The following is a 27,954-nucleotide window of genomic DNA, read 5'->3' as shown; positions in this document are numbered from 1 at the left end:
ATAGAATAAATCAGTTTTGTTGTCGTTACTAAATTCAGTGGAAGAACACACATATCCACAAACGCTGCACACACTCATACATAGCAAACACACCTGATCAGGATGATAACAGAGGGTGTCTGGGCCATGGCGCCGACCAGGCTACAGGCACAGATCACACAAAGGAAGATGAGGAAAGACTCCTGGCAGCCCGGCATTGGACATTTCCCTGGAACGGCCGTGGCCAGTTCACTGTTGGGTGATACACAAGCGCATCCCGTCAGGTTCTGTGAAGAGAAGAATACGAGGCTTCATCCAAACCATTTGAAAAGCAACAAGGAAATCAAATTACAGGGAAAACGTGTAATAACTGGTGTATGCTTTTTCCCATTTGGGGGAAAGGGTATAATTAAGGGATCTGTACTTTATATCAGCACCTAATTAAAAAAATAAGTACGGCTCCAGCAGTCTCTTCTGCATGTGATTTAAATATATAAAAAGACACTAATCTGCAGTCGGCATCTGATCTGGTAAAAAGCACATGCGATAGCTGACGACAGGACTGTGAAATACGTGGACTTTTTTTCTTCTTCTTGAACTTTAATTTAAGAAGCACAGATTAAGAAGTTCAAAGAAAAGTTTGCATCATCTGTAATTCATTTGCTGTTTTTCTTCTGCGGCTCACTCAGATTGCCGTTACTAATCGCTACCACAAGACTTAAAGGGTTAAAGACCTGGGAGATGTTGGACTTGGTCCGAGCGCTGCCCGTCTGGGTGCAGCCGGCCAAGCAGGCAGACAGGTAGGTGACCCCGTTGGAGCCGCACACAGGGCTGATGGACGAGGTGAAGCAGTTGCAGTGACTGATGCACTGAGCTTCTGGTTTCTCGCCCACCGCAGAGTCCTGAACAGAGACAGAGAGAACCTGAGCATCCTCTCCAACTGTAAGTGCCAACTATATCTGTATGTGGCACAAACAAAATCGAAGAAACACTTTATCAGTGACGCCATGGTTCACTTCTAACATCTCCATGGAAACTGCATGGCACAGATAATCTGCTCTTGAGCAGGCTGGGTTCAGACTACTGAATCGAAGAGTAGTGAAGACCTAAAGTCCATGTTTCTACGGACCCACTACACTGACAAATATACTGCTTTCACATTGAAATAACCAGACATAAAAGGCAACTGTGTGGCTGCGTATCAAACCGTATCACTTCTTAAGAAAACCAATCAAGTGTGTTTTTAATGGGGCAGCCATTGTAAAAAGAGAGCTTGGACTAATGTAGATCAGGACATATTCCTTACTAGAAAGAAAATGCACATTATTGACCCTGGATCCATGAAGACCTCCTACGAACACAACGGCATAGAGACATTCTTGGGGTTTATTTCCCAATGGAAAAAGGAGAGGCTCAGTGCAAATATAAAATGAATCTATAACAGCCTGTGGTTAATCACTTGCCCAGTGATCTGTAGTCCAAAGGGGAAGGAACCACTGGTCCACAAAGTTTCCATGCAACACGTAGATTTGTACTTTATGATAGCAATTGAGTGATAATGTATGCATGTGTGTAGAATGTGTCCTTTTGGGATATATACACAGTGTAAAGCATCAGTTATTCTCCCTTAGTTGTACTTCCTCTTCTCCCTCATCCTCAGCTCAGGCCTACGGTGTGTGATACAGTGATATTATCGTGTTGAGCGTGATTAGAGCTGCAGTGTCATATTCATTGAATGTGTTTATGTAACCCTGTAATACTGTTCATCTGTACACATGACATATATTGCTACTGTCCATCCGGGGAGAGGGATCCTCCTCTGTTGCTCTCCTGAAGGTTTTTTTTCCCCTGTGAAAGGTTGTTTTTTTTGGGAGTTTTTCCTGATCCGATGTGTGGTCCTGGGACAGGGATGTCGTATGTGTACAGATTGTAAAGCCCTCTGAGGCAAATTTGTAATTTGTGATATTGGGCTATACAAAATAAACTGAATTGAATTTTCATCATCAATGAATCTACCCATTATCTTCTCGATTAACTGATTTAGCACAAAAATATATTAGGTGTATTTTTATAGAAAATAAATATTTACTTTACTAGCAACTGGAACCCAAGAATTCCTGCCATTTGTTATTGAAAAACTGCATTAGCGTTGTTGGTCAAACTATTTCTAGCTCTAGACAAAAACAGGCTATAATAAATGAACCGAGTGATGAAGAAGTATAATTCATTATGACTCATCAATATAAAAGTGAATAAAATGTCCTGTTGCATAACATGTGGCTCCATCATGAGATTCATATTCAGTCTGTGCAGCACGAAGGAACAAGAGGACACTTTCTGAATAGAAACTATTTTAACAGACTGCATGAGATGGCACAAAGTTGTTTGAATAAAAAGTAAGCCCACTGTGCTCCAATGACCTTCAGTGATAAGAATGTATATTTATACATTTAGACCCCTTTGCAATTCATCTCCAATAAAGTATTCTAACCTTGGCAGCATTATTATTTTTCACTGCTATAATGTTGTTTACTGCTCATGTTTATTTAGTAGAATAACTTGGTCCTCATGATAGGACACAGATTCACAATTCAGGGTATAACAACAACAATTGCTCAGGATATATAATCAAATAAATCACATATTATCTACAGTTTATTGCTTATACGTAGTCTAAATGTATCTTACTCTGCTGAATCTAGATACATTTAACTAACTTTATCCAGTGGATTAACTGTTTAATCTCATTTCACATACAAGCTGCGTTGTCACAAACCCAGCTTTGTAATGAAACTTGAATCTTGACTGAACCGTAGACACATTGCAACATAGTGAAAAGGACCTGCTCCGTATGAGGATATGAACGACTCATTCCAAGCTAATGAAAACTGAGCCATTCTTGTTTAGTCCCTATCGTGGAAACACAGTTGTGAATATAATATTCAATTTAAATCCACTTAAATAATAATAATAATAATAATAATAATAATAATAATAATAATAATAATAATACACACTGGTCCTTAGAGGCACCATCTGTTTGAAAAAAAATCCAGTTAACAAATCTGGATTTGTTTTGGTTGTTTGAAACTACTGTTTGTAGTCAAAACATAAACAAGGGTTAAATTGGCTCTTTAGTGAGGAGATTTTAGCTTTAGCAAGATTTATAGAAAAGACAGTGAACGCTATATCCATTATTATAGGACCTTCTTTTTCTGGAAATGGACTGTTCTGACATGTTATGTCTGTAATGACTGGTCATGGGTCTTGTAATCCCAATTAATCAGTCAATTTAGAATAATAATGTTGTTTTTCCTGTTTTCCTCGTCTCACAAACTCTCAGATACATCTGAGTACTGCGTTAACCTGTATTCAGTTTTTAATACAAACGGCTGCCATCTATCCGGCCTCTCTCTTACTCGTTGCCGTATGTGACCGTCACTCCTGCGACGGGGCCGGTGTCGCAGCCCAGGAACAGGATGGAGACGTAGCATGCTGTGGAGATCAGGTTGACCAGCATGGCCATGCGGATGGCTCCCAGTGCCGACAAGTTCAGCTTCTTCACCAGCAGACCGCCCATGAAGATCCCCAGACATGCACATGGAATGGCTGTCATACCTTGAAAATAAAGTTGGTCCTGTTTATTATGCTGGTAAACATTGCTGGTGTACATCGTATGTGTGCGCTCATGCCCGTTTGCTCTGGACACCGACCTAGCAGCTGATTGGCTGAGGATGTGGTGAGGTTAAACTGCTGCTCGAGGTATTTCCCCAGAAAGGCTGCAAAGCCAGCCACGACCGCGATCTCCATACAGGCCGCCAGGACGATGCAGGTGAACACGGGGTTTGACAGGAGGTGCTTGGTCACCTTAGGGATCACTAGTCGTAAAGAGATAAAAGGATGAAAATTAATATACTAGCATGTTGGTGAGCAGGAACGACAGGATCCGTTTTGGCACCTGCTTTAATCCAATATGACGAAATTATTTTAGCAATCAAATAAAAAATATAATACTAATATATAATATTATAATTAACCAATAACTTGATGGATAATTCAGGCATTAAATGTTTTTTTCTTCTTTGCTACTTACTACGGACAATCTGCATAATGAGTACTTGAAGACAATTTTACTTTTACTTGAGTAATGTTTCCAGAGCAGTATTTAACTTGTTAACTTGAGTACTTTTTATTTAAGTACACAGCCTTAGTTTAATTTTATTCACATTTCCAAATATAGGAAATAAATGAATCAATATGCATCATGTATTTTCCTTGCATTACAGCGCTACACTGGACCTTGAACACTCACCCCTGAGTTGCTGACAGCAGGTGGGGCTGTTCGCAGGCTCGTGGTTGCGTGCAACCCCATTGCTGGGCTTTGGAGTCTCATAGTCTGCACTCAGAGAGGGAGGAAGCATAACCTGCTCACTGTCAGCCCCCTCCTCTCTCTCGCTGGTCGGAAGTGACTGAGGGAAACCAAACATGAAGAGAGCCGAGCAAAAGAGTAAGGCACCACACAGGAGGAAGCCTGCCCACCAGGCCCCGATCCACCGCGGGTCTTCTGGTGTGATGCCCAGATGATCTGTGGACAGGAACAGCAGAGGTCACACACACGCACGGTCACACACGCACACACACCTTCCAGAGAGGTAAGGTTGTGTGATGAAGGTAATGATGTTTCAAATTACCATACAGCCAACCTTTGTGTGTGTGTAAATACAAGAAGTCCATATTTGATTTCTTATGAATGTCAGAGAAATACAGAGCTCAATAAGGTCTTGTTTTGTTGCACTGCTTTATTTCTTATTTGTGATTTTGGGCTGTACAAAATCTAATGATACTGAAGCAGTATAGTGTTATGGTGGTGTACTTGTATATCTACCCATAGTATTGAAAAAAATAAGGATCTTTGAAAAACAAATTATGCACACACAGACGCTCGCACTCACACAAACACAATATTGAACTCACCAGTGTCAATGAAGATAGCATCCACGTAGAACTTAGTGCAGAGGGAGCCAAGGATGAAACCACAGGCAGGCCCGAACACCAGAGTAGAAAAGAGGATTCCTGCACAGAAACCAACATCAACGTTACTAGTTTGTTTGGTCTTATTTTATTCAACTCACACGTAAGACATATTTATATATTAACAAAAACACACATAAAAGTACTGTTTTATTTAAACAGCTGTGAATATTGAACTGTAGGTCACCAGCCCAAAACAAGAGAAGCTCTTTGTAATGCTAAGAAAACTTTATTGTCACATATGTGACATGCATGATATTTGACCTAAGCATCAGGAGGAGTGGGCTGCTGTGAAGTGCTTGGGGAGCAACTCGGGGTTCAGTGTCTCGCTCTCGGACAAGTGGACATGTGGACAGGAGAAACGGGGGATTGATTAAAGGACAACCCGTTCGTGTGAAATGCAATCTATGTCTCCACACCAGAATATTTAAATAAATAGCAACAACCTCTGCACATATATTGTTGATGAAATGTAATTTATTATTTGTATTGTGTTTTGTTGCATTTATATTATTTGACATTTTAGCTTCATATCAGCTCTACATTTATGTGGCATTTTCCTGGAGGTGCAGTGTGACAGCAGACAAGAAAACCTTTTGGCCGTCATGAAAGATCAAATCAGCCAGTTAAAACCACCAGGCGAGTGCAGCGGCGGCAAGCAGTGACTGTACACGTTATGATCACATGGCTCAGCCTTCTCACCCTCACAGGGTAATGCACTGCACAAATAGATACGAGCCCACACTTTGAGGACGACACCCGACAACAGAAACCAGCTGTTTCATCCCAATCTGCTCCAGCGGGCAGCTGGAGATAAAATGTGGAGCTCGATTTAAAATCCTCTTTGGAGCGCTGTCAGCAGGGTGAGAGTCTGGCGCTGTGACTCAGACAGCAGGCTATGAAGACTCAAAGCTCAATTTGGGAGAGTCAGTCTCACTGACTATGTCCTGGGATCTGAGGCATCAGTCTGCGCTGTTGGACTGCATGTGGCACACAGCGACAAAACAGAAATCACAACAAACAAAAATAATCACAAAAGAAACACCAATGCTAGCTAGAGATTAGCATCAAACATGAAATAAAAGCATCTCTGCTACTCCAATTCCTCCTCTGGCCACGCCGCATCAGAAACCGTTTTACTGGCTGCAGGTTGGCCTGCACATTGCTGCCATCAGCACAGAGCCTCCAGTGAGATGTGGTTCCAATGCCAGGAGCAGCCACTTAATGAACAACCCGTGGAAACTGTGACTAAGCTCTGTAGGACTCTGCTAGTGCTGAGAATGAAGGCCTGGTCTGCTCCCTGCCTTGACCACCCACACAGGAAGGGAGTCAACACATTCACATAACTGTCGCCTCATTCACACCATAGTTTATTCTTCACATAAAGGAAATGGCTCAGATTTGTTTTTCCCCTCACTAAAATGAGGTACAAACAGACAATTTAGGCAAGACGAGAAGTAAACAAAAAGGAACAGAGCTTTCATGTTGGGATAGGAACATACTGATTTTTGTTGTTTCATAACACTGAAACATCTCGTGGTTGACAGCCAGGCCAGGACGGAAATTAACAAAGATACAAATATTTGTCTATGAGGCACCAGCGCTTTTTTTTGTAGTATGAAAATAAATTAAATGCCCTCTTCTTACAGTCTGAATGTAAATCTGAAATCCAAGTTTAAAACAACTTAGCTCAACTAAACAGTGTTTAACCACCTCTATATACAGGCAGAGAGAGGGGTTAACACCCACAAACACACAGGGAAGAACTGTTGTGGCACATTGGGGAGTGTTCACTAGACACCAATGAAACTGTGCAGTTTACAGCACTTTCACGAAGGAGGGTTCTGCAGTCACTATGTATACAGCACATTTGCCCGTTGTGCTACAAATTGAGGCCTGTGCACTCTCTGTTTTGAGTGTTTCCTTAGAAACCGAGTGTTTTCTTCTCATAGCAACAACACCACAATTTCTTTCACCACTGGAACCCTCAAAGAGGAAAATTCAGTTAGTGAAATCACCTTGCAGGAGATGACGGCTCAACTGGCCCGCGGGTCTACGACCACAGAGTGTATAAATGTTTCCAGAGACATCCGCGCCAACCTCTGGTTGCTCTAAGAAACGCTGTCTTCTTGATGATAACATTGTGGCCCAGTACAAGTGGTGGAGATCACTAATCTATGAGAGACCATGCCTGCTTATTAATTTTCTGCTTCTGCACAAGGAACAAGGCAAACCCAATTGTTAAGTTGATGATAATCTTCAAGTGGAAAAATAAATAATAAATATATATTATATATATATATATATATATATATATCTAGATATATATATATATATTTATATATATTTTTTTTAATTTTCTTTTGTAGTCAAAAGCCAGCAGAGGAAAAGGATGCAGTAAATAGAGTCTCCCACATTGGGATTAAACTGGCATGAAACATGAGCTGGATCTTGTAGTCAAAACATAAACAACGTATGAAGTCCCAACATTGTGTCAGTATAGTTCTTCAGTATTGTTTTTCTACCAACCAGAGGCTAATCTACTTACTGTGAGGCACTCCACATAACTCTTTGAGAGCGGCTACATGTTAAATAACCACAGGTCGTTTGTGTTACATTTTCCAGTTTGGGCTTAAAGAATAGGTCAACATTTTGGGAAATCCCATTATCATCCAACTCTCAGCAAGAGAGTGAATAAATAACAATATTTCCCAAAATGTCATAACATTCTTTTAAGCTAAATTCTTCTGGCGTACAGGAAGAGGCCAGAGTAGAGGAGGATAAGCAGCCTGTGACCACATGCTGATTGTTAACTGTGAAGGATCCACATGGTCATTTGGTTATGTTATTACAAACTTCTATTGGTCATCACCTCAATGCTGCAATTATTCTTCCTCCGTATCTTATCTGAAATAACCAACCTTTGCACTCAGGTCACAGATAAGACAACTGTGCGCCTGTACAATCTGAAAAGGGACGCATTTCATATTCATATTTCATATGTCGCAACAGGATTAAGCTGAAGAAAAAAAAGTTAAGCACATTAAATCTCCATGAAGGACCATACACAACCACAGTCGTGGGTAATCTTTGGAACACATTGCTTTTCTAAAATGCCTCAAAATCCGTTTTCCTTTCCAGCAGTCCTGTTATGAGATAAGTACAAAACAAACTAATTTGTTCATGTTGCTGTTCGCCTGAGCCTTTTAGTATCCTGTGAATTATACTCTCAGGGGAGCATGTCAGCTGTAATTCAATAACAAAGCTCCGCTCTATTGTTTTTTGTTTCCCTCTAATTTGTTTAGAGACCCATAGAAAAAGCTGGGAAAGCTACTTGTCCATGGGGCTTGTCCTTTCCCAGATTTTAATTAACCCACAGATGCATCCCATATTCTTGATACTTTGAAAAGTTGACTTAATGAACATGTTGAATATACAAACACCCACGCATGCCATTAAAAAGACCACAGAGGGACGCTTTTGTATCTTGTGCAAACTGTAGATAATTTCCCATGAAGCACTTGTGGTTTAGCAGAAGTGGAAGGTTCTTGACGTCACGTCATCTTTATCAATCAACTTGTATCGCACTTTTCTAGTCTTCCGACCACAGTCTTTCGACTGTCTGAGCAGGGGTGATATTGTAATCCAGCACAGCGTGAGATTGAACAGAAAAGCTCATGGTAATCGAAATGTCCGATACATTAACCTGTGCCCTCTTCAGTTTTATTTTATGCTCTCGCTGTACAAAGGGAATTCCTTCTCCTCCATTATTCCTGCCCAAGTTGGCTGAGTAATTTTCTGAGCTAAATCAGAGCAGAGGGACAGTGCGATGAGTGAGGCCAAACAGCTTGTGCCACTTCAAGAGACCAGACGGAAGCGAGTGAGCTAAACGAGTACTAAAAAAGGTAAAGCCGGTGTCTCAGCTCTCCATCTCTGGGGCCCAAACATGAGTTTGTCAGACGGTCACTAGAGAGTAGGTACAAAAAAGAGTCTTGGGCTGGAAGGAGTGCATACAGCAGAGACAAGACCTGGACAAGATGTCAAGGTTACTGTAAAGTTTTAAGACCACACAATGTAATAAGCTTTCAAACAAAAGCCCCGTCTTCCTTCATAACATCCTCTGTGTAGAAGTGTGAAGACATTTTTAAGATTGAAGAGACTCGGGAGAAACACTGAAAGCAGGGCAGAGATGTCGGACTGAGCACAGGCCATTTCCTGCATGTCCATTGGTAGCATCGCTCACACCGACAGTTACACAAAGGATTGAGAGGAGTTCTGCACTACGACACGTCCACGATTTACAATTACCACAAGCCATCAAAGTGATTGGTGGTCGTAAAGTTGTCAATCAGTGCTTGTTTGTTACAGAAGCGGACACAGTTGAAGGACCAGCATTGATGTTGCATGTAATATGTTGTATGTGCAGGTCGAGCTCTGATCTGAGATTGTTCGGAGATATCTCGTACTTTGTTGGTCTGTGGGTTTATTTTAATAAGTCAATAATAATCTTGTGTCAAATCCCAACTTTCTTTAACCAGCTCTCGTACCATTTCGCATCACTCGCAACCTGCTGCAGTTTTTCAAACAGTTCATTAGAAAGTGCATTAAGATATCAGGTCTTAGTACTTCATTCATAAGTAAGACACTATTCAAGCATGCAATGACATAACCATTGGCTCTCAAATGACTGCCCACTCTATCTGCTAATAACACCATGAGCCTCTGCTAAACACCTGCATGATGTTGGTTTTGCAGTCTCTAAAGTTGTATTTATTTTCCTCTTTGTGTGGACGATACGACCAACACCCTAATCCTGCAGACTGTTGCACAGTGACTATCTGATGATGGGAACCTGCGAACAGCAGCAAAAAAAAAACGTGGAGGAAAATGAGCTTGTCTAAATAAATAAATTCTCCTTCCTAAATTAAACAAGATTTACTTTAAATTCTGCACACATGATGATCAATTCCTGCAAACAGCCGTTATGTAATCTCACACCTGCAGGATTATTAATAATAGGTAAGTGTCATGCAAAGTCTCCTCTTCGTTGAAGTATACTTAGATGAGGTACAGTGGATATTAACGGCTAATAATTCTTCAGTGATCCATAAATTAGTACTAACAGCATTAGACACCAGATTTCACCTGAGGAAAGTGAAGCCTCGGCCGACCTGAGTGGCTTTTAGTATCAACGTCAACATTATTCACACTGAAGGCAGGAGGTTTTAAAAAACATCTTACAGAATACAGTTATTAAATTAATATAGCTTCTGTCCTATGAAACGATTTTATTTGCAATTCATTCTCAGGTAATCCAAATAGTTCATTTATATTGTATTAATTATTGATGAGTCTGCATATATATATATATATATATATATATATATATATATATATATAAATATAAAATGTATTGTTCCAGAGTTAAAAAAAACCCCTGAGATGGTTTGTTGTTCAGCAGTATCCTATACTAACCTTGTTGGCTCTACACAGCAATGACCTAAATAACCAGCCAAAGCTTAAAGTAGGCTCTCAACTCTCATTCAAATGCCATTACATCATGATCATCCTACTTTAACTTCCGCTTAAGTCAAACCATCCAAAATTTTAACCCACCCCTACGTCCACGTCCGGCTGGGAGCTCACATCAAAACATCGTCTTCTCGTCTAGTCAACTTCTAACTTCCCCCGGAGTAGACTAGTGTTTCCCTGATACCATATGGATGCTATATAAAAAGGTGCAGCTTGAGGACACGTCTTTAACGATTAGCATTTTGACCGTGAGGATGAAGTAGTCGGGTTTACTGCAGAGCAGCGACCAGACGACACGCCGGCTTCTCAGCGGCTCTCTTCCCCTCAACACCCTGTCACGTTAAGCTGAGCTCTGGCTCAATCTAAGCCGCCGAGAGGTCAAGGCCTGAAATGGGAGATCAATGTCGGGCCTCGCTGACGGCTTCATTACGTCATATCTAGACTCCTGATATGAGTCTAGACTACTTTAAACCCAAATTATTCCTAAGTAGCAGGACAATCAAGTAACTTTCATTGAGAATCCCGTACATATAGTTTGTTTTTTACCACATCGTCTTCTGTAATTTAAGACAAAACACAGATGCCAATTATATTTTAAATTGGTGTGCATGTGATATTCTTAAAAACGCACTACATATTCTGAACCTTCATCAATTAAGAAAAACACATATTCAATACAAATATTTATAAATCTTTTTACAATAGCTGAAATTATTTGATTGATTGATCAATTGTCATTGAAAAATCAGCAACTATTAACATGAGGGATTAATTCCTTCAGTCATTTTTCTAAATATATAGTATAAATGTCATTTTCTGTTTCCAGCTTCTCAAATGTGAGGATTTGCGGCTTCCCCCCACAATTCATATACATAAATAAATTCAATATTTATGTTTTTTTGGACCATCAGACAAAAAGACATTTGACATCTGTACACGGCCGAGAGTCCTGAGAAGAGTTCCAATAGGTGTTTTTATTTAGCTGCTTCCATTTATGGGTCCTGGTATTGTGCATGCTGTCTCACTGTCAGCATGCAGTGAAACAGCACATCATATCTGATATATTTTAGTGGTAAAAACACATTTTTGTTGAAAACATTGCTTTAAAATGTTGGTCCATCGTTTCTTATTCTACCTTTCTAGTCAAATAAATGTAGCTAATCTAAACATGCACCTTATATTTGCGTTGTGCCCAGGTGACCTGTAATCAGGCTTTTCTTCTACCACCTTGTAGATCAGTGGCATTAGGCTACTTTAACCTGACATGCAGTAACTTAATCTTTGAGTCCCATTAACCTTGTGTCATCACACTCCTTGCTATTCCAAGAAGCTGTAAAAGCCCTAATTAACCTAAATGGCATCAGTACTAGTTTGCTCTAACTGAAAGTCAATTTGTTTTTGTTTCATGTCTGACAGATTTAAATCCACACTCCTAATTAATAAAATGATCTTCATGGTTAGTAAACGGCACACGTCATTAAATTGATCGGCCTTTTCATGTGCATCAATGGTACCAGGTCTTTTCTGTGTAAGGCTAGCGGTTTTGAAATATTACAGTATTGCATGCTTTGACTGCTGTTACAATACTAATTATGTTCTTTCTGTTCCATAAGATTACATAAACAGACTGGGCATCTTTTCAAACAGGGCCGTGATGCGATGCTGGAAGCAGACTGCTAGCTCTGTCAACACCGGGTCAGCAGAGTCGGAGACAGAGGGGCGAGAAGGACGGATAGACGGGGCGGGTAGGAGTTAATGTAACAGAGCGAAGGCTTGTCTTTCTGCCCTGCTACAGTGATCCGTTTGTAATCCCGCTTCAGATGTTTGCTCGGAGCCGAGACGCAGCGACCCACAGTCTCCATTGTTGGGCAGTTGGGTGGTAGGATGAAGGCACGGAGGAGAAAGGGCAAAAGACCAGAGCGTAAACATCGCTCTGATGGAGAGTTGCAGCTGCTCTATTGAAGAAGAGGAGCACAGAGAGGTTCGGGACTCTTTGACAGCAGCTGGTAACAGCTTCTTCAGCAGGTGGCTTGGCCTAATTATCAGGATAGAGATGCCAACTGCCCGTTTCCCTCCTTTCTCCGGGAACATCAGGCGCACAATATACAGACTATTGTACAACATCATACTTGCTGCCAATTATAATGGGGCAGTAATTGTGCTGCATCCTGAGAGGAGAATCGATGGGGAAGGATACACGTGGGAGGTGTTTTGAGGAATAAAAAAAGTTGACAGAACTTTTCCATGTAATACATAAACTGAGGGATTGTGATAACTGACATTATACTATTAGCGACAAGGTTTCCATTGCGATAAAACCACTCTACTGGTCTTTTTGAACTTCTAAAAAAGCAGTCAATTTGAGATTATAAAGTGGTGCTTCTATGGACAACAAAACAGAGAACAAACACCAGATCAAATAGGGCAAATCAGCCTAAACTTTCATTTGGAAGTTTTTCATGGTTTTATCGTTTATTAGCTTTAGCTGACGTTTGTCATTTCAGAAGGTGACGACGACAGACCGCTAAATGTGGCAGGCCGGCTACCTTCTCCGTTAGTCCGCACTGAACCCCAAATTGCTTCTGAAGGCCTTTCAAATCGGTGTGTGGGTGTGAGCATTATATTAGATCCTGATGGGCAGGTGGCACCTTGTATGCCTGTCACAGCAGCCTACTGCTCTTAAATGCTTAGGACGGGTTAAATGCAGAAGTCAGACTCCATGTGTATACCTGTATGTTTATGTAAATTGAAATTAAGTTTAACTCGTTTGCAGCCAATAAACTTAGCTATAGTGTAGTTTGGTCTATAGGTTTTCATAATCCATTTAGCACATAAATGTTTTAATCGACAAAGGCAAAAAACATCTCACCTTCCTTTTAGGTTTTAAGTTTTACTGAATGAATGTGATGAAAATATGTGAATGGAAACACAGGAATAACTCAGCTTAACTGTTAACTGGACGAACCTCTGTTTACACATTGATTAAATAAAAGTTGACTGAATCAAACGGTTAATTACAATTACTGGCCACCTATTGATCAGACTCCATTTAATTAGGCACCGTTATCCGTCACTCTTCGCCATCAGTGATATGGGGATTAAGTGCTGAACATGCTTCAGAGTAATCCTAGAAGCCCAGAGAGCAACCACTTACACACCACTCAATCAATGAGGCTTGGGATTTGTGGAAAAGCCACAAGCGCAGCATTAATTCGTATTTCCTGAGCAAAGTCCTTGTCCAAGGTCAGGCCTTGCCATACAGTTCAAATTCAAATTTTTCATGTATGGCGAGTCCAAGACAGCAGCTGACCAGAAGTGTGATTTATAAACCCTTTGTGCATTACGATACTATTTAGTATGCCAGAAAAAATATTAAGTATGTCTCAATACACAGTGTGTCAAATGCAATAAGACAAAAATACTAGGATGTTCTACTGCAACCAAAGTCGGATGTTTGCTGATTGATGTCGCGAGGAAGTAGTATGTCCCAATTGAAACCATATTGCATGCAACTGTATGTACTTTGCAAGGGCAGCTGCAGTATGTCCAAAAAGTAAAACCAAAAATGATGCGATTAGAAATACAGCTCCTGTGTGGTTTTGAAGATCAGGCAGAGCAAAGTGACAGCTGCATTCTTCACAGCAGGACTGAGCATCTCAATCCAATCGTAAAAAAAACAAACAGCCTAACAACTGACCGTTTCTGTGGCAACGGCTGGCTAATACTACTGTGTTTATGATCTGTCTCCACCCACCTCTTATCCCACGCTCCTCCCCCCCTGGGTGACCAAAAGAAATCCCCTTTTTAATCAGCAGTGACAGAGCCGGACCCAGATTGCCTCGAGACAGCTGCATAGTGGCATGGTGAGGTTTACTGAAGCCACAGGGATTCATAATGGAGGGGAAAAGATGCCACAACCACGTTTAGGCAAAAATACTAGCCACAATGCAGCAGGAGGCCACATGTGGCCCCTTTCAGGCTGCTGGGCTTCGTCGCCAATGCTGCAGATGGCTATCTGATAGAAGAAGAAAAAAGGAACATGCTCATGGCAATAGCAAGGAACTTCAACATACGGCTCTGCAGGCCCTGGTGAGACGGCCTGAGGGTTTCATATCAGCTATCCAACACTGATCCATTTCCTGTAGAGGTCTGACCTATTTGCTGGCTTAATAAACTGACACTTTTTCAGTTCCCTCATTGTCCAGCTGAGGGATGAAAGGTTCATCAGGCCTGAGAAGTTAGCTCATCATCAGTGGAACTTTAAAAACCCTCTTTGAAGGGTTTCCAGATGAGACATGCAGAGGCCAGTTTCCTAAAGACATCTTGGTGAATGTTGTATGTTGGGCAAATCCAGATTTCTGCTCTTAGACGAGTCGGATGCAAGTTAGACAGTTTTACAAAAATAAAGACCCATTTAAAGCCTGATAAGTTATCCACCCTACCCCCAAGCTAACTCTTCATAGTTCTACTACTTTATATTTGGTCATTGGAACAATTAAAATAGAAATCTAATTTCCTCTATTTTGTGCGGAAGCCGTAAAAATCAAAACAAAATGAGGGATTTTGTGAAACCTTTGGATGTTTATCTGATCCGACCAGGCAGACATCCAACAGACGGGACCGTACAGACTGTAGCTAAACATACACTGGAATAATTAGTGTCATTGCAATACTATCCCACAAAAACAGCAGATTGACTGGGGGAGGTGATTCACTTCCGACAAGCAGCCAGATGACGAGTCCTTATGAGGCTACTATAACTACTATACAGTCTGACACACAGCAGAACTGTGGGCATGGAATAATCAACCAAGTCCACACCCCTCTGAGGTTAACACTATCAGATAGCTCTGCACGCCCACCCGCCCGAGTCATAGCAGAACGAAATCTGAAAACAAGTCTTCAATCAACTCTTCTCATCTGCAAACAGCAGACAAATTAGCGAGATTACCTCATTAGATTAAAGGAAGGACAGCAGATTAAAATCAAATAACTTTCCCTGCTCAGATGTAATGGAACTTTAACTTGAGGCAGCCACTCATCAATCACAATGATGTTTACCAAAACGAGAGCACTTTGAAGTGCTGAAGTCGTCCTCTGCTCAGCATTACAGATGCTCAGCTCCGTTACTTTCTGACACCTTAACATGATACTCAAGTGTATTTGGGGATTATTACTGATTAGCTTCGAGACAGCAGCATGTTGTTTACCAGTTAGATACAAGATAATCTCAGTGCCTTCTCTCCCCTCTAGGACCAACCCAAGGTAACCGAGCAGGGGAGGTCGCTGCGTTCGGGCCTGAAGCAGAGCGCACAGTTAACGTCTCTGGGTCATTCAGCTCGAAGCACAGCAGACTGTTGAGCTTCCTGTCACACGTGGTGGAAAGACAAGCCCACACTGTTCATTCGAGTCATGCAGGAGGCGCAGCGGCTGGCTGATGAACGTTTACTGCAACGCCGTTTATCATCTTGAGATAAAACAAACTGGTGTTGCTAGGCAAACTCAGCATGCAGCTTATGGCAGGGACGGAAAAACCCATTTAGAATCTAATCCTTCAAGATGACATTAACATGCGCCGAGTTTAAGTAGCTTATATAAACGCCCTACTGCAGCAACCGTTTGGAGGCAGAGCATTTTAGCAAGAATGTTGACAAGTGTCTCGAGGATCCCTCAGAGACCATTGTCACTGCGACGACTGCAATCGGTTTTCTGAACAAGCTTGAAGCTACATTTATAGCAATATACCATGAGGAAAAAATACAGCGCTAAGGCTTGACAATGGCACACAAACCAGTGTTTGACAGCAACATAACATACATATATGAAAGGAATATTTTAATGCGTTTGCTCTCCAGGTAGAGGCAGTTATCTTGTCTCAGACCACAACGGAATAAGAGCCCTTTGTGTTTCCCCACAGCTACTCTGTCATTCCTAGTTTGGCTGAGAGAGAGAGAGAGACAGAAAAAATTAGACAAGATAGAAACAGAGAGAGCGAGAGAGATGACAGAGAGAGACACAGAGAAAGACAAGAGAGACAAAGAGAGATAGACAAGAGGGAGAGAGCAAGTGAATGAGCTAATGTTAGAATGCTCACAGGTTAAACTAATATGGTAAAAATGACATGCTACAAACCAGCATTGCCATCATGAGCCTTTCAGGCTGCTAACATTAGCATTTAGCTTGAAACACCACAGTGTGTCCATTCAGACTTCCTTAGCAGCTACCGTGACTGTCGTGAGCACGGGACACTTACTTTACAGTACAATGTTTACTTACAACGCTGTAGCAGAATTAAACTAGACTTACCGCTTCATGGCATTATGCCTCCACCAACCAGTCAAGTTGCAGTTTACATCCATGTTTGTCCAAAATGTAATCACTTCATTATTTTATCCTATTAGACATTTGTCATACTGTAATTTGTATATAAATTCTTGAGTTATGGCCAACAATGTATTTTGTGAGGTCACAGTGACTTTTGACCACCAAATTCCAATCAGTTCATCCTTGAGTCCAATTCCCTCGGGGCATTCCTGAGCTACAGAATCTTGTTCATGGGTATGGTTTGTCCATATGGACGGACAACTTAAAAACATGATGTTTCAGGCAACATTTATTGCTGGCGCGGAGGCATAAAAAAAAAAAAAGGAGGACATTTAGACTTTAGATGTTGTTATAACAACTTCAGCAACTGTGTCACGTTTGCCAGTACAAGAAGCTGAATTAGAAAATTGCATGTTGCGCTTCTCCATTAACACTCTTTTGAATCTGATCATACATTTCTTATTTAACGAGCACAGGTCCAAATATGTGGGATTTTGCAGAAAAACACACAACACAGATGAATTAATTCATACTTTCAGTCCACCCCATATATGTACTTTACCACAGGCACCACCACGTACTGCACATTATATTTTCTTCTGAAACCTGGAGAGGCGGGCGGGTGGAGTCTGTGCTGTCGGATACACAACGCCAGCTCTAAACCCTTCTCTGTGTGTCCTACAGTATATTTATGCTGGGGTCCTGTGGGAAGAGCCAGAATTAGCAGTGGATAGTGAAAGGTCATAGAGCAGTGGGAATAGAGATCCTGTTGACGCAATCTGTCCAATCATATTTATTTCCTTTGGCCAGAGACGAGTGCCTACGTCTAGACTCGGGAAACAATCCAAAACAACATGCCATACAATTTGGAGATGGCATTTAAACACTGAAGTACTTCCTTTTAAGAAGAACATGTACCACGGAGCAGTACAAGCTCCTAAAAAAAAAAACCAGACAGAGACAAAAGGTTCTCTGAAAAGTCAGAGCCAACTTGGTGTTTTACAGCCGTTTAAACAGCAGTAAGTCATGTCTGCTGCAGTATACACAGTGAAGACAGGCAGCCGGAGCCTCTGGAGGAGTTGTTTTTCACAGGCCTGTGTGGTATGCATGTGCAGCCCGGCCTACTCAGACCCACCTCATGGCTGGCTAGTTGGCGTTCTTGCCTCACTCTGTAATTATGGCTCATCTCCAGGCCTCTCGGCTCGACTCTCCCTGCACCGCCATACTCTTAAAGGGCGGGGTTTGCCTCTACCAAAGGCACACACTTTCCACCTGGACATTTAGCTCAGCCTCTAATTTTAACAATAACAACACATCACCAGGTGAACATGTGCACTGAAAACAGCAGCAGGCAACAGTTGTAGGAAAAATAGCAGTTTCAATTACACTTGATGCCATGTATCAGGGTTAACCATGATGTTCTTCACCTTAGGCTGAACTTAATATTATGCGATATCAGATCATTAAAGGGAATTAAAGCAAAGGGAATACTTTCAACTATGCGAGTGTGTGGAAAGGTTTCAACACTTAAAACTGTGCAAAAATTGCATCAATATTTACACACTTGTAATGAAAATAAGAGCCTAAAGGAAGTTTTACTTCTGTCTGCAGCTGTTCTGAGACACATGTCCGGTCAAAGTTCCTAGTCTCAGATTCCAAAAAGGTGTTATCCTAAATTTCCTTTAACGTCTTCTTCAAACCACTCCCCTTAAAACCTTCTGCAAACACCTGTCTGCAGACACCAAATAACACGACTACAAAAAATACATTCACTGTCATGTGTCAATCTCACTATAAAGCTACATTAATCTTATCTTAATTTAGTATCAATGTGATACTTTGGGACTTCTTCCCAGGAGTATTTATAGTGAAAGAAAAACAAGACTGAAGACAAAGCCTACAGAACGTGTGCAAAACATACAGGAATCAAGCAAATATTTGCCAGACAAAGACATAATGTTCGATAGCTATTGTAACAATGTGAACTTGTTGACGCAAACTGATGCATTTCCAAATACATTATCAGTATGTGAAAGGAAATCTCACAGAATGTCAGACAATCTACTCCATTCATGCAGCTGCGGGCACATGACATGCCTGCAGCAGAAGGATTAGCACCATCAGCTGAGCGCGACTCAATACCACATTGTTCCTCACTGCTCACCGCTTGTTTTTCCTCCAACTCTCCTTGCAGCTTATCAGAGGAGGACAGAACCAAATCTCACCTCCCTTGTGCCTGCCAAACTTCAAATCACTCACAGTACACCTCCCACTGTAAACTGCTTTCAACCCACTACGATGCTGCCAAAATGTCAAAGCCTTTTTGTGGCACTTTTTCAGGCCATTTATTGTTTCAAACAAAGCTTTTTGTAAAAAACAGCTCATGTTTGGGACAAATAAACACAATGAACGACAATTAAGAAAATCAGCTTTGGGCTTGAGATTACAGAGCACACCTTTGTTCGCAGGTCACATCTGTATTTGAGTGACAAAAGGAGGCGAGTGCCAGCCTGAACTCATCCTCTATTCAGGCTCTCATTGTCTCTGCTCCACACTGATAACAAACAGCACACACTTTGCAGACACATCTCATCTACTCCATCAAAGGCTGATGTGGCAGTCTGGACAACAAACAGGCAGGTTCCCGTCAAAACAAGGTAACCTACCATTACATGGATTTGTGGCTGTGGCTTCGCAGCTAACTTCTCAACTCAACTTAAATTAAAGCAAAAAGATTTACCATGCAGGAATGGTAGCCTGTGAAAGTTACCGTTTGAACTGCTTGACAATATAAATGCTTATTCGCTTCCATGCCAAAAGATAGATGAGACGATTGATACCCTCTCATGTCCTGAGAGTGGTATCGATCTTTTTTTTGTTTTTTGCAAGAAAGCAAATAAACACATTTCCCAAATGATGTTGCATATGTTGCTCTTCTCCGTGCAGATGACACAATACATTCACATATTTCACTGGGTGGTTGTTCCTGTAATATATGACAGATCCACAGAAAACGCTACAGAAGTGAAAGACCTCCATGGCTTAATGAGTCTAGCATTAAAGCTTCCTTCTGCATACTGAAATGCAAAAATATACATATCACAGCAAATACATATTCCCTAAACAGCCATTGTGTATTCAGAACTTTGCACAGAAAGCACTTTAAATGCACCTTTAAACCTATAAGAAGCCACATCAGCAGCATCTTGCCTTTGAGATGGGATTGAGAAAAGTAGAGACATTTAACCCACATGTGGCCACTGAAACTGCTGTAATGAAGATTAAAAAGCTCCAAGATTTGCTCACCTGGCACTCACGTAATCAGGCCTGTTCTTGGGACAAAGGCATATAGTGTGCAGCAGAAGAGCACACACACACACACATAGTGGGTGTACTCAAAGTGTGCAAACATTGCACCTGATAAACAAACACATTCATGGCTGTCTTTTACACTTTACCGGTTTTAGTTGCCGTGGGAAATCAGGATGCTGCAGCAAATAGATTTTTAATTTCTAGTGTGATAATCATCCGTTTCCTTGAACATTGCTTATCTTGAACAGCTAAAGATTATCAAACCATCCTTCAGTAGAGGGCTATCTGACTTTGATATTTACCTTTTTTTTTCCCAACAGATTAGGTATAATTTGGGTTTTTAAGAATGTGGCTCACCTATATAGAGTGATGAGTCTTTCTTCTTCACGTGATCATCGATGTAGGCCACCCCAAGAGGTTGCACTGGTGTGGCTCCAATCCCCAGCAGGACCTGGGCTCCAATCAGCAGCAGGTACATCATGTTGGTGTTGGTCCTGTTGTTGCACACTGCGTCTTCACCCTGCTGGGCGTCAGTGCTGCTGGTGTTGGAGCAAAACGTCCCGACCCACCTCAGTTCTCCACATTTTCCCTATCTCATACTGCTTCGTTAGAAACTCAGGCAGAGCTGAGAGAAGGGCGCCGAGCGCCATGATGATGCCCCCGCAACCGATCAGACGGGGCCGATGTGCTTTGGCCCCAAAGTAGCTGACAAATAGGATTAGAGCCAGGTTCCCTATCTCGAAGCTGCTGGCTATCACTCCTACGTCAGCACTTTGCAGGTTGAACCGCCGCTCCAGGGTTGTTAACACACTCACCTGAAAACAACAGGACACAACATCAAACCAGGGTCATGAAAAATCAAACACAAGTACAAAACCAAGAATGTCGGAATCCGACGTCGCCTAATGAAAAACAATAATAGACTAGACTATCATAAGAATGTTAACTCCATTTACACCTAGCATTAACATGCAATCTGTGTCTGCATGTACCATCTGAATAAAGAAACACATTGTGACCGGAACGCGATCAGATCTGCCAGTTCACATCTGCTCAGATCTCAGCCAGGAAAATTGGGCCTATAATCTTGGAGCGGCCGTGCATGTGTTCATCATAAGTTCTAAACTGTAGCTTTCCATTGGAATATCATGAATAACAAGCTGTTCAGAGGTTCCACACAGCGGCTCCTCCCTGGAAACAGGCCTCTGTTTCTGATTAGCCGGGCACAGCAACATTTAGCTTTAGTGAGAACGGTGCATCACAAATTTCTCTCTTTCACCAGCTGTCATCCACACAAGAGCTTGAGCCCTACCAGCAACTGCCAGCGCGCAGTTGTTTTGATACCTGTAGTTTTCAGTTTAACGAAAACGGTGCACTTATTAGAGTTCAGAACTACACACAACAACCACAGCTGATATTGGGTGATTAAAAGATATCGCCAAAACAAAATTAAATTTACCAAGCTTTCTGCTCACATAGCAGCCATAACTGGGCACCCACATTATTATGCATCAGAATGCGAGATTAGCCGTGGACAGACACAGAAGACTGACCTGCTAGGCGCGCGCGCACACACACACACACACACACACACACACACACACACACACACACACACACACACACACACACACACACACACACACACACACACACACACACACACACACACACACACACACACACACACACACACACACACACACACACACACACACACACACACACACACACACACACACACACACCCTATTGCAGATTACAATGAAATATTTGTTTTCAGTGTGTGAGTGAGTACATGGACTTTGTGAAACACTAAATTCATAATACTTTAAAGTTAAAGACTTTATAATGAATCTGTTATAAAGCAGAGCTGTGTTGCCTTGTGTGGTGTGTGGGAACAGTTTCTCTGTGCCATGTGAAACCACAGCGTCACATTTAAACAGTTATGAAGCTATTTTCAGATCTGTCCCAAACTGCCCTTGAAAGGGCATCACAATTTTCCATTTCCTCACTGGCTCCATCAAAGAGTTTTGACTAAGTACAACCATAAAAAAAAGGCCAACACAAACATCCCTCCCTGAAAAGAAGAGAGAAAGAGTGTATTCACTGCTTGGTGAATCAACTTTGTGGTTCAACTGTTGGAAAATGCTTTCCATCAAATGCTCAATTGTGTTAATTTATTGTATACAGTTGATGTGGATTAGATCAGAATATGTTTAAAAAAGGGGGAAATAACCTTTGAGACTTCATGGAGGCCGAATGCGGTGGTGACTTATCATTCATGCATCTCAAATTGAATTTTACTTTCACATTAGTATCAAAACTTTGCTACATATTAGATATCATAAATAACAGAGTTTCCTTTATTGGAAAAATCGAAATAACATGATTATTTGTTGTTTTTTCCTCCCACTTTCGGTTGCATTCAGCATGTTATCCACTTTTGACGTCACACAGTGTGAACACTTTGTGTCTTTGCTTTTTCCATTATGTTTGAGAGAGTTTAAAGTTTTTACTAATTCCCTTTATTCTTCAGTCTCTACTGGTACCTGATTAAAACATGATCAGTTTCTACAAATGCTATCCGACATTGCTCATTGTTCCTTACAGTATTTCCCCTTCAGGTCAATAGTTAACGCACAACAGGCGAGTAAGTGAGGAAATGTTGTAAAATAAACAAACACTGGACAGCCTGTCTGCTTTGTAATTACAGTTGGAAAAAGGAGTCGTCTTCGGTGACTTTTGAGAAGCAGAAATGACAACAGGTCGTTCTGCAGCTGCTCTGGACACAGCTGCAGTTACTCCTTCGCTACACATCAAAGAATGGGGAGGATTATTTTTGGGGGCGGTTCGGGCCGGCGTCCTTTTGGTGACGTTGAGCTGAAAGAAAACTTCAGGCTGAGTCATGACGTCCCCACAGGTGGCTCTTTCTCACTAAATGCAAACATCCTGGACAGGCTGCGTTTACACTGGGATCTAATCATCGAGCCCGAACAACCTGTTGACACTGTAGCTTCGGCTCGACACAGACGGTGACACTGCAGCAAAAAATTAGAGCAGAGCAATCCAAGCACATCCCATCAGCTGAGCAGTGGAAACATTGAGTTGAGCCCTCGTCTACAGGTTAAACATGTTTATGCACTTCCACTCTGACTCAAACAGAAAGCTTTCCTTGAGGCATACACCAAGGACAAATTATATAGGAAAAATCGAGTGGATTGCATACTGGTCAGTGGTTACAGCTACATTTTCTCCAGATAACTCAAACTGGGGAAATATTTAATCTGTTGCATGGCAACAAAACAAACATTGTCATGTTGTGGAACACCACATCACCTAACAGAAGGACGATTCTTATCCAAACACAAGGAATCCTGACTTTATCAGACTTTGTTTGTTGTTTTTGTACTGACAGGGTCGGTGTTACCAGCTAGCTGCTAAAATGCAGCTAAATGCCAACATCCACTTCATCACATTAAGGTTTAGCGCCGCCATCAACATGCTGAAGTGGTGCTATTTGTGAAGGCACGACAGCTGTCTAGAATCATATGCATTCAGTTTTATGAGGTGAAACCTACTGAAGGTTAGCTAGGGTACGAGTTGTTTTATTGTCTAAAATAAGCTACAATCTATAGTGTATACATGCAATGTGCATTCACTGTCATACTTTTTTTAATCTTCTATCCTTATATGAGCACGAGTGAACTTTTTCAGTTCATGCATGTTTGTACAGAAAGAAATGCCTCATACAGTGAAGCTGATTATGAATAAACTGCCTATTTAGTGATGCTTAACACCCAAATAATTCGGACTGTTTTTAAAACGCATTTAGCACTTTGGATCTTTAAACGTATACCACGTTCTCAACAGCACCTGACGCTAGGTACTGTCACGGTCTGGGTTTTTTGCGTCTTGTTTCCCGTTTTATTTTGACGTCCTTGTCTCTCGCGCCCTCTGTTTCCCTACACTTCCTCTCCCTGTGATTGTCGGCCCTGTCCCTGATTGTTTCCTCCCGTGTCTAAATCACCTGCACCTTCCCAGTCTACTTAAACCCATTTCGTCTCCTGCGCCATGTCGCTTCGTACCGTTTTGTCCTTATAGATGATCGCCCTGCCTAGAGCCTACTTTTTTGTGATTCCTGTTTTTTCCGAAAGGAATAAAGTTTCTTTTGCACCGTTGTCGGCATTTGGGTCCTCTCTCGCTCTGGCTACAACAGTCATGCCAGGTACTCTGTTAATGGCCTAAAGGCAATAATACATTACCTGGGTGATAGATGTTTGTATATTGACCTGAAGTATTTCGGCACTAACTTTAATGAAGGAAGAAATAAAATGACAATCACAGTGATTAATGCCGATATCTCATTATGCATTTTTAAATGACAATATGGTTGTGAAACTATTTGGGGTCCTCCCACAAAGCTCAGTAGATTCAGTGCCACCGCAGTTTGACAGATTTGCTCAGCGGAGACAAACACAGTTCAGGATCTGGTGTTAGTTGCACTTCAAGCTCTGCTGTGGCAGAATTAGTTCTTATCAGGGAGGTTTTAAATAAACCTGCATACACAGAAGTCCCAAATGAAGCTTCTCAGGGATTCATTGATTGTATAAACTGCAATGAAAATCTGATGGAGTTAGTGCAGTAAAGTGTGACGGAAACATCTGTCCCTGTAGCTTTATTATTGGGTAAAATGAGACCGCTTGGAAAACTATTTGTGTAAAACCGTATCAATCACATGATGGTTCTGAGATCAGCTAGATCTCGAACCAAAGATTGTCTTTATTATTGATGCATGATTGTATCATGTCAAATCAGTGAAAAATGAATAATAACATTGCAGAGCCCACGGTGGCATGTTTGCCCTTTTGGCTTGAAAAAGGTCAAACATGAAAAAGGAGACAAATAGTAAATTAACATAATACCTGCAAATAGTTTTCTGTTGCTGGACTTATCTTTTCTGACCTACATACATCTATTTACTATAGGTGTAAAGTATACCTATTGATTGGAGTTGTTCCGTAGTCATAGGGCTGACTACAGAACAACTACAATCAATCAATGTACTAGCTGTAAATAACGGAATTGAATTGCTTGCTCGTGTTATACCTTCTGCAATTCTGATAAATATAAGTCTAATCGAGCTGAAACGATCGAATTATCAAATAGTCGATTGACAGGAAAATTAATAATTTCAGTCATTCATTAAGTACAAGTAGAAGCACATTTATTTTTTCCATACTCATACATCTTAGTAAACTAAATACCTTTCGACCTTTTTGTTTGGAAAAACAAACAAAAGGTTTTTGTTTGCGTTAAGTTCATTAGACCAAGTCACCAACTGCTGAAGAGAATCATTCATGAAATTATTTACTTAAAATGTAAACTTATAATCACAAGATGCATTAATTCAGCGACTCTTACACAAACTATAAATATAGCAAAGTGACTTTCTGAAGAAAACCCCAAATTAAATCTGGAAACAATGACACTTAAATCTGTACTTCTGAGGTATTCGACCGTGCAGGTGGACTGTATATTCACTTACAGTCAGGCTGCTAAATCAGGACATCCAGCATGCTGCTAAGTGTCTTGTACAGTAAGCAGCTCACAGAAAGCAAAGGGGGCCATGATAGCTGAGTTTTGTCCGTTCACTGCCAGCAAGCACTCTCAAGTCCCATCATCCAATCAGAGACAGCCATGTCAGTCAACACCAGGTCACCAGATTGTCACCAAACCAGTTACCCAACGTCCTACCTACAACCATGCAAATTAGCTCTCTTGTGTTGACGGACACCAATGCCAGAAAGCATCATGTGTTCTTTCATAAGTAAACTAATTAAAAGCATCACCTGGTTTATTATACAAACTGTTGAATATGTGTCCAAAGCTAATGCAATACAAAAAAACAGAACAAATGCCTCTGTTGAAATAAACAATAAAGAGGAAGTCCTCTTTAGGAAATCATCCTAACCGCCTCTGAGTTGCTGTCGCTGCTCTGAGCAGCGGGATGCTTGATACTCAGCAGGTCCACTAACAGAGAAGATAAGATGTTCCACTCCAAATATGGCCACTGCATTCAGGGTTCAGTATATTAATTGCGAGCAAGCCGAGGAAACTGTCATTCTTGGAGAATAAACACGGCAAAACTTAACATGGTCACCTGAGGCTAAGGAGCTCCTTTGGGACGCTTAGAGGAATATTTGGGAGCACTTCAGAGCTTTGTCCCACAAAATCTATATATTAGAGCCTCTGAACAAGACCTTTCTACGTGTTGACGTTATCACAGCAACCGCAAAACAAAACCAAAACGAGAGGAAGTAAGAGGGATGGAAGGGGTGCTTGACCTTGAATGACATTTTGGGTAAAATTAGCCCACTACTGCCTTTCTGAATATTATAAGATTACCAATAATGCCACGCAGAGCTGTACGGTCAGTCTTTAGTTGTTGCTGCCTGGGTGACTGAGTTTGAATTGTGACAGCCTAATAGATAAATATAAAGCCTATAAAAAGATAAATTACCATGGCACAAACGCAGCATTGTATGTTCTCACAACTATTACACACAAGGCAACAGTTAAGCAGCATTGAATATGTCCTGCAGACTGTACGTTACAGTAAAGCTATAATAATGCTATTACTCTGCTACGTGTCACTTAGTCTCAGGCGAGCGGAGCAGCAGAAACCACGAAGGCAAAGCCCGGACCTGGATGACACGAGCGAGTCATGCGCGGATGTGTTGCACTCACCAGGTATGCTCCGACGGTGCCCTGGGCCAACATGAGGGCGCATTCCGATATCAAAAATATCTTGATATTTGAGAAGCATGAGGGGTTTTTGCGGAGGCCGTCTCCTTCCAGCATGTCCCCGCCGCTCCGGTCCGAGTCTCGCTGCTTCTTCACCTGCATCCTCGCCTCACTTTACCCACACGGCACCGCGAGAAGACCGAAACACACGCACACAAACACACACACACACACGGAAGGGAGACCGCAGGGAAGACACCGGCAGGTACAGGGGGGGGGGTTTCGATTTCCCACCTGAAGACTACATTCGCGGTGCTCCTCGTCGCTAATGTGTCTTCATACACGATGTCGAGCTACGAAACACACGTCCAAACTCCGCGGGGCTCTGCCGGCAGTCGGCGTCTAAACATTTCCTCGTCGTCGACGCGCAGGAACATGTGAACTCCCTGTTGGTGTTTGCGGAGGCAAAAGTGAACTACGCGCGCGCAAATGTCTGTCAAATCGCATGTTTCCGTCGCCGGGGGTTTCGTCTGTCTCAGGTGCCGGACAAGGTTCCTGGTGACCGGGTTCTTCTTCCTCCTTTTTCTAACTCCTGCCTCTCCGGACTGACATGGTCCTTCACGCACAATGACTGCTCTCAGTCTCTCGCTCCCACCTCCCTCTCTCCTCTGTCAGCACGTGCACGGCCCTAGAGGCGCTGCGTGGCAGCATCACAGGTCTGCTCAACTTGCCACTGACTTGAAGAATCACTCCAGTCGTCCCATGCGGCCCCGTGTGTGCGTGTGGTATGCTTCTTTTTTTCCCCCTGATGTATAATTTGCCCACAATAAATATATAGGTGTTTTTTTTATGTGGATGATTGTTGAGTCTCAGGGCTGCAACTCAAGACTATTTTAGCTGAAACTAGCTGAGGCTAAATTGATCACTAATTTTCGACAAATTATTTGACAACCGTTTTGATAACTTTATCAGTTAAGTAATTTATCTAAAAGTATGGCAAACATGCTGTTGCTCAGGCTTCTCCAGTGT

General features: G+C 41.7%; 1 protein-coding gene across 1 annotated transcript; it reads right to left on the bottom strand.

Moving 5' to 3' along the window:
* Positions 1-148: 148 nt before the first annotated feature.
* Positions 149-27,640, bottom strand: slco3a1 (solute carrier organic anion transporter family, member 3A1). The gene is given in 9 exon segments (XM_034535248.1): positions 149-266; positions 714-881; positions 3,399-3,597; positions 3,693-3,857; positions 4,292-4,564; positions 4,954-5,052; positions 20,536-20,731; positions 20,733-20,993; positions 26,929-27,640. Coding segments are annotated over 9 exon segments (1,527 nt in total). The 5' UTR covers positions 27,088-27,640; the 3' UTR covers positions 149-259.
* Between the last annotated feature and the right edge of the window lie 314 nt (positions 27,641-27,954).

Source organism: Cyclopterus lumpus, chromosome 6 (assembly GCF_009769545.1).
Source record: "Cyclopterus lumpus isolate fCycLum1 chromosome 6, fCycLum1.pri, whole genome shotgun sequence".
NCBI classification, from domain to species: domain Eukaryota; kingdom Metazoa; phylum Chordata; class Actinopteri; order Perciformes; family Cyclopteridae; genus Cyclopterus; species Cyclopterus lumpus.
This window is presented reverse-complemented; position numbering and strand designations above follow the sequence as displayed.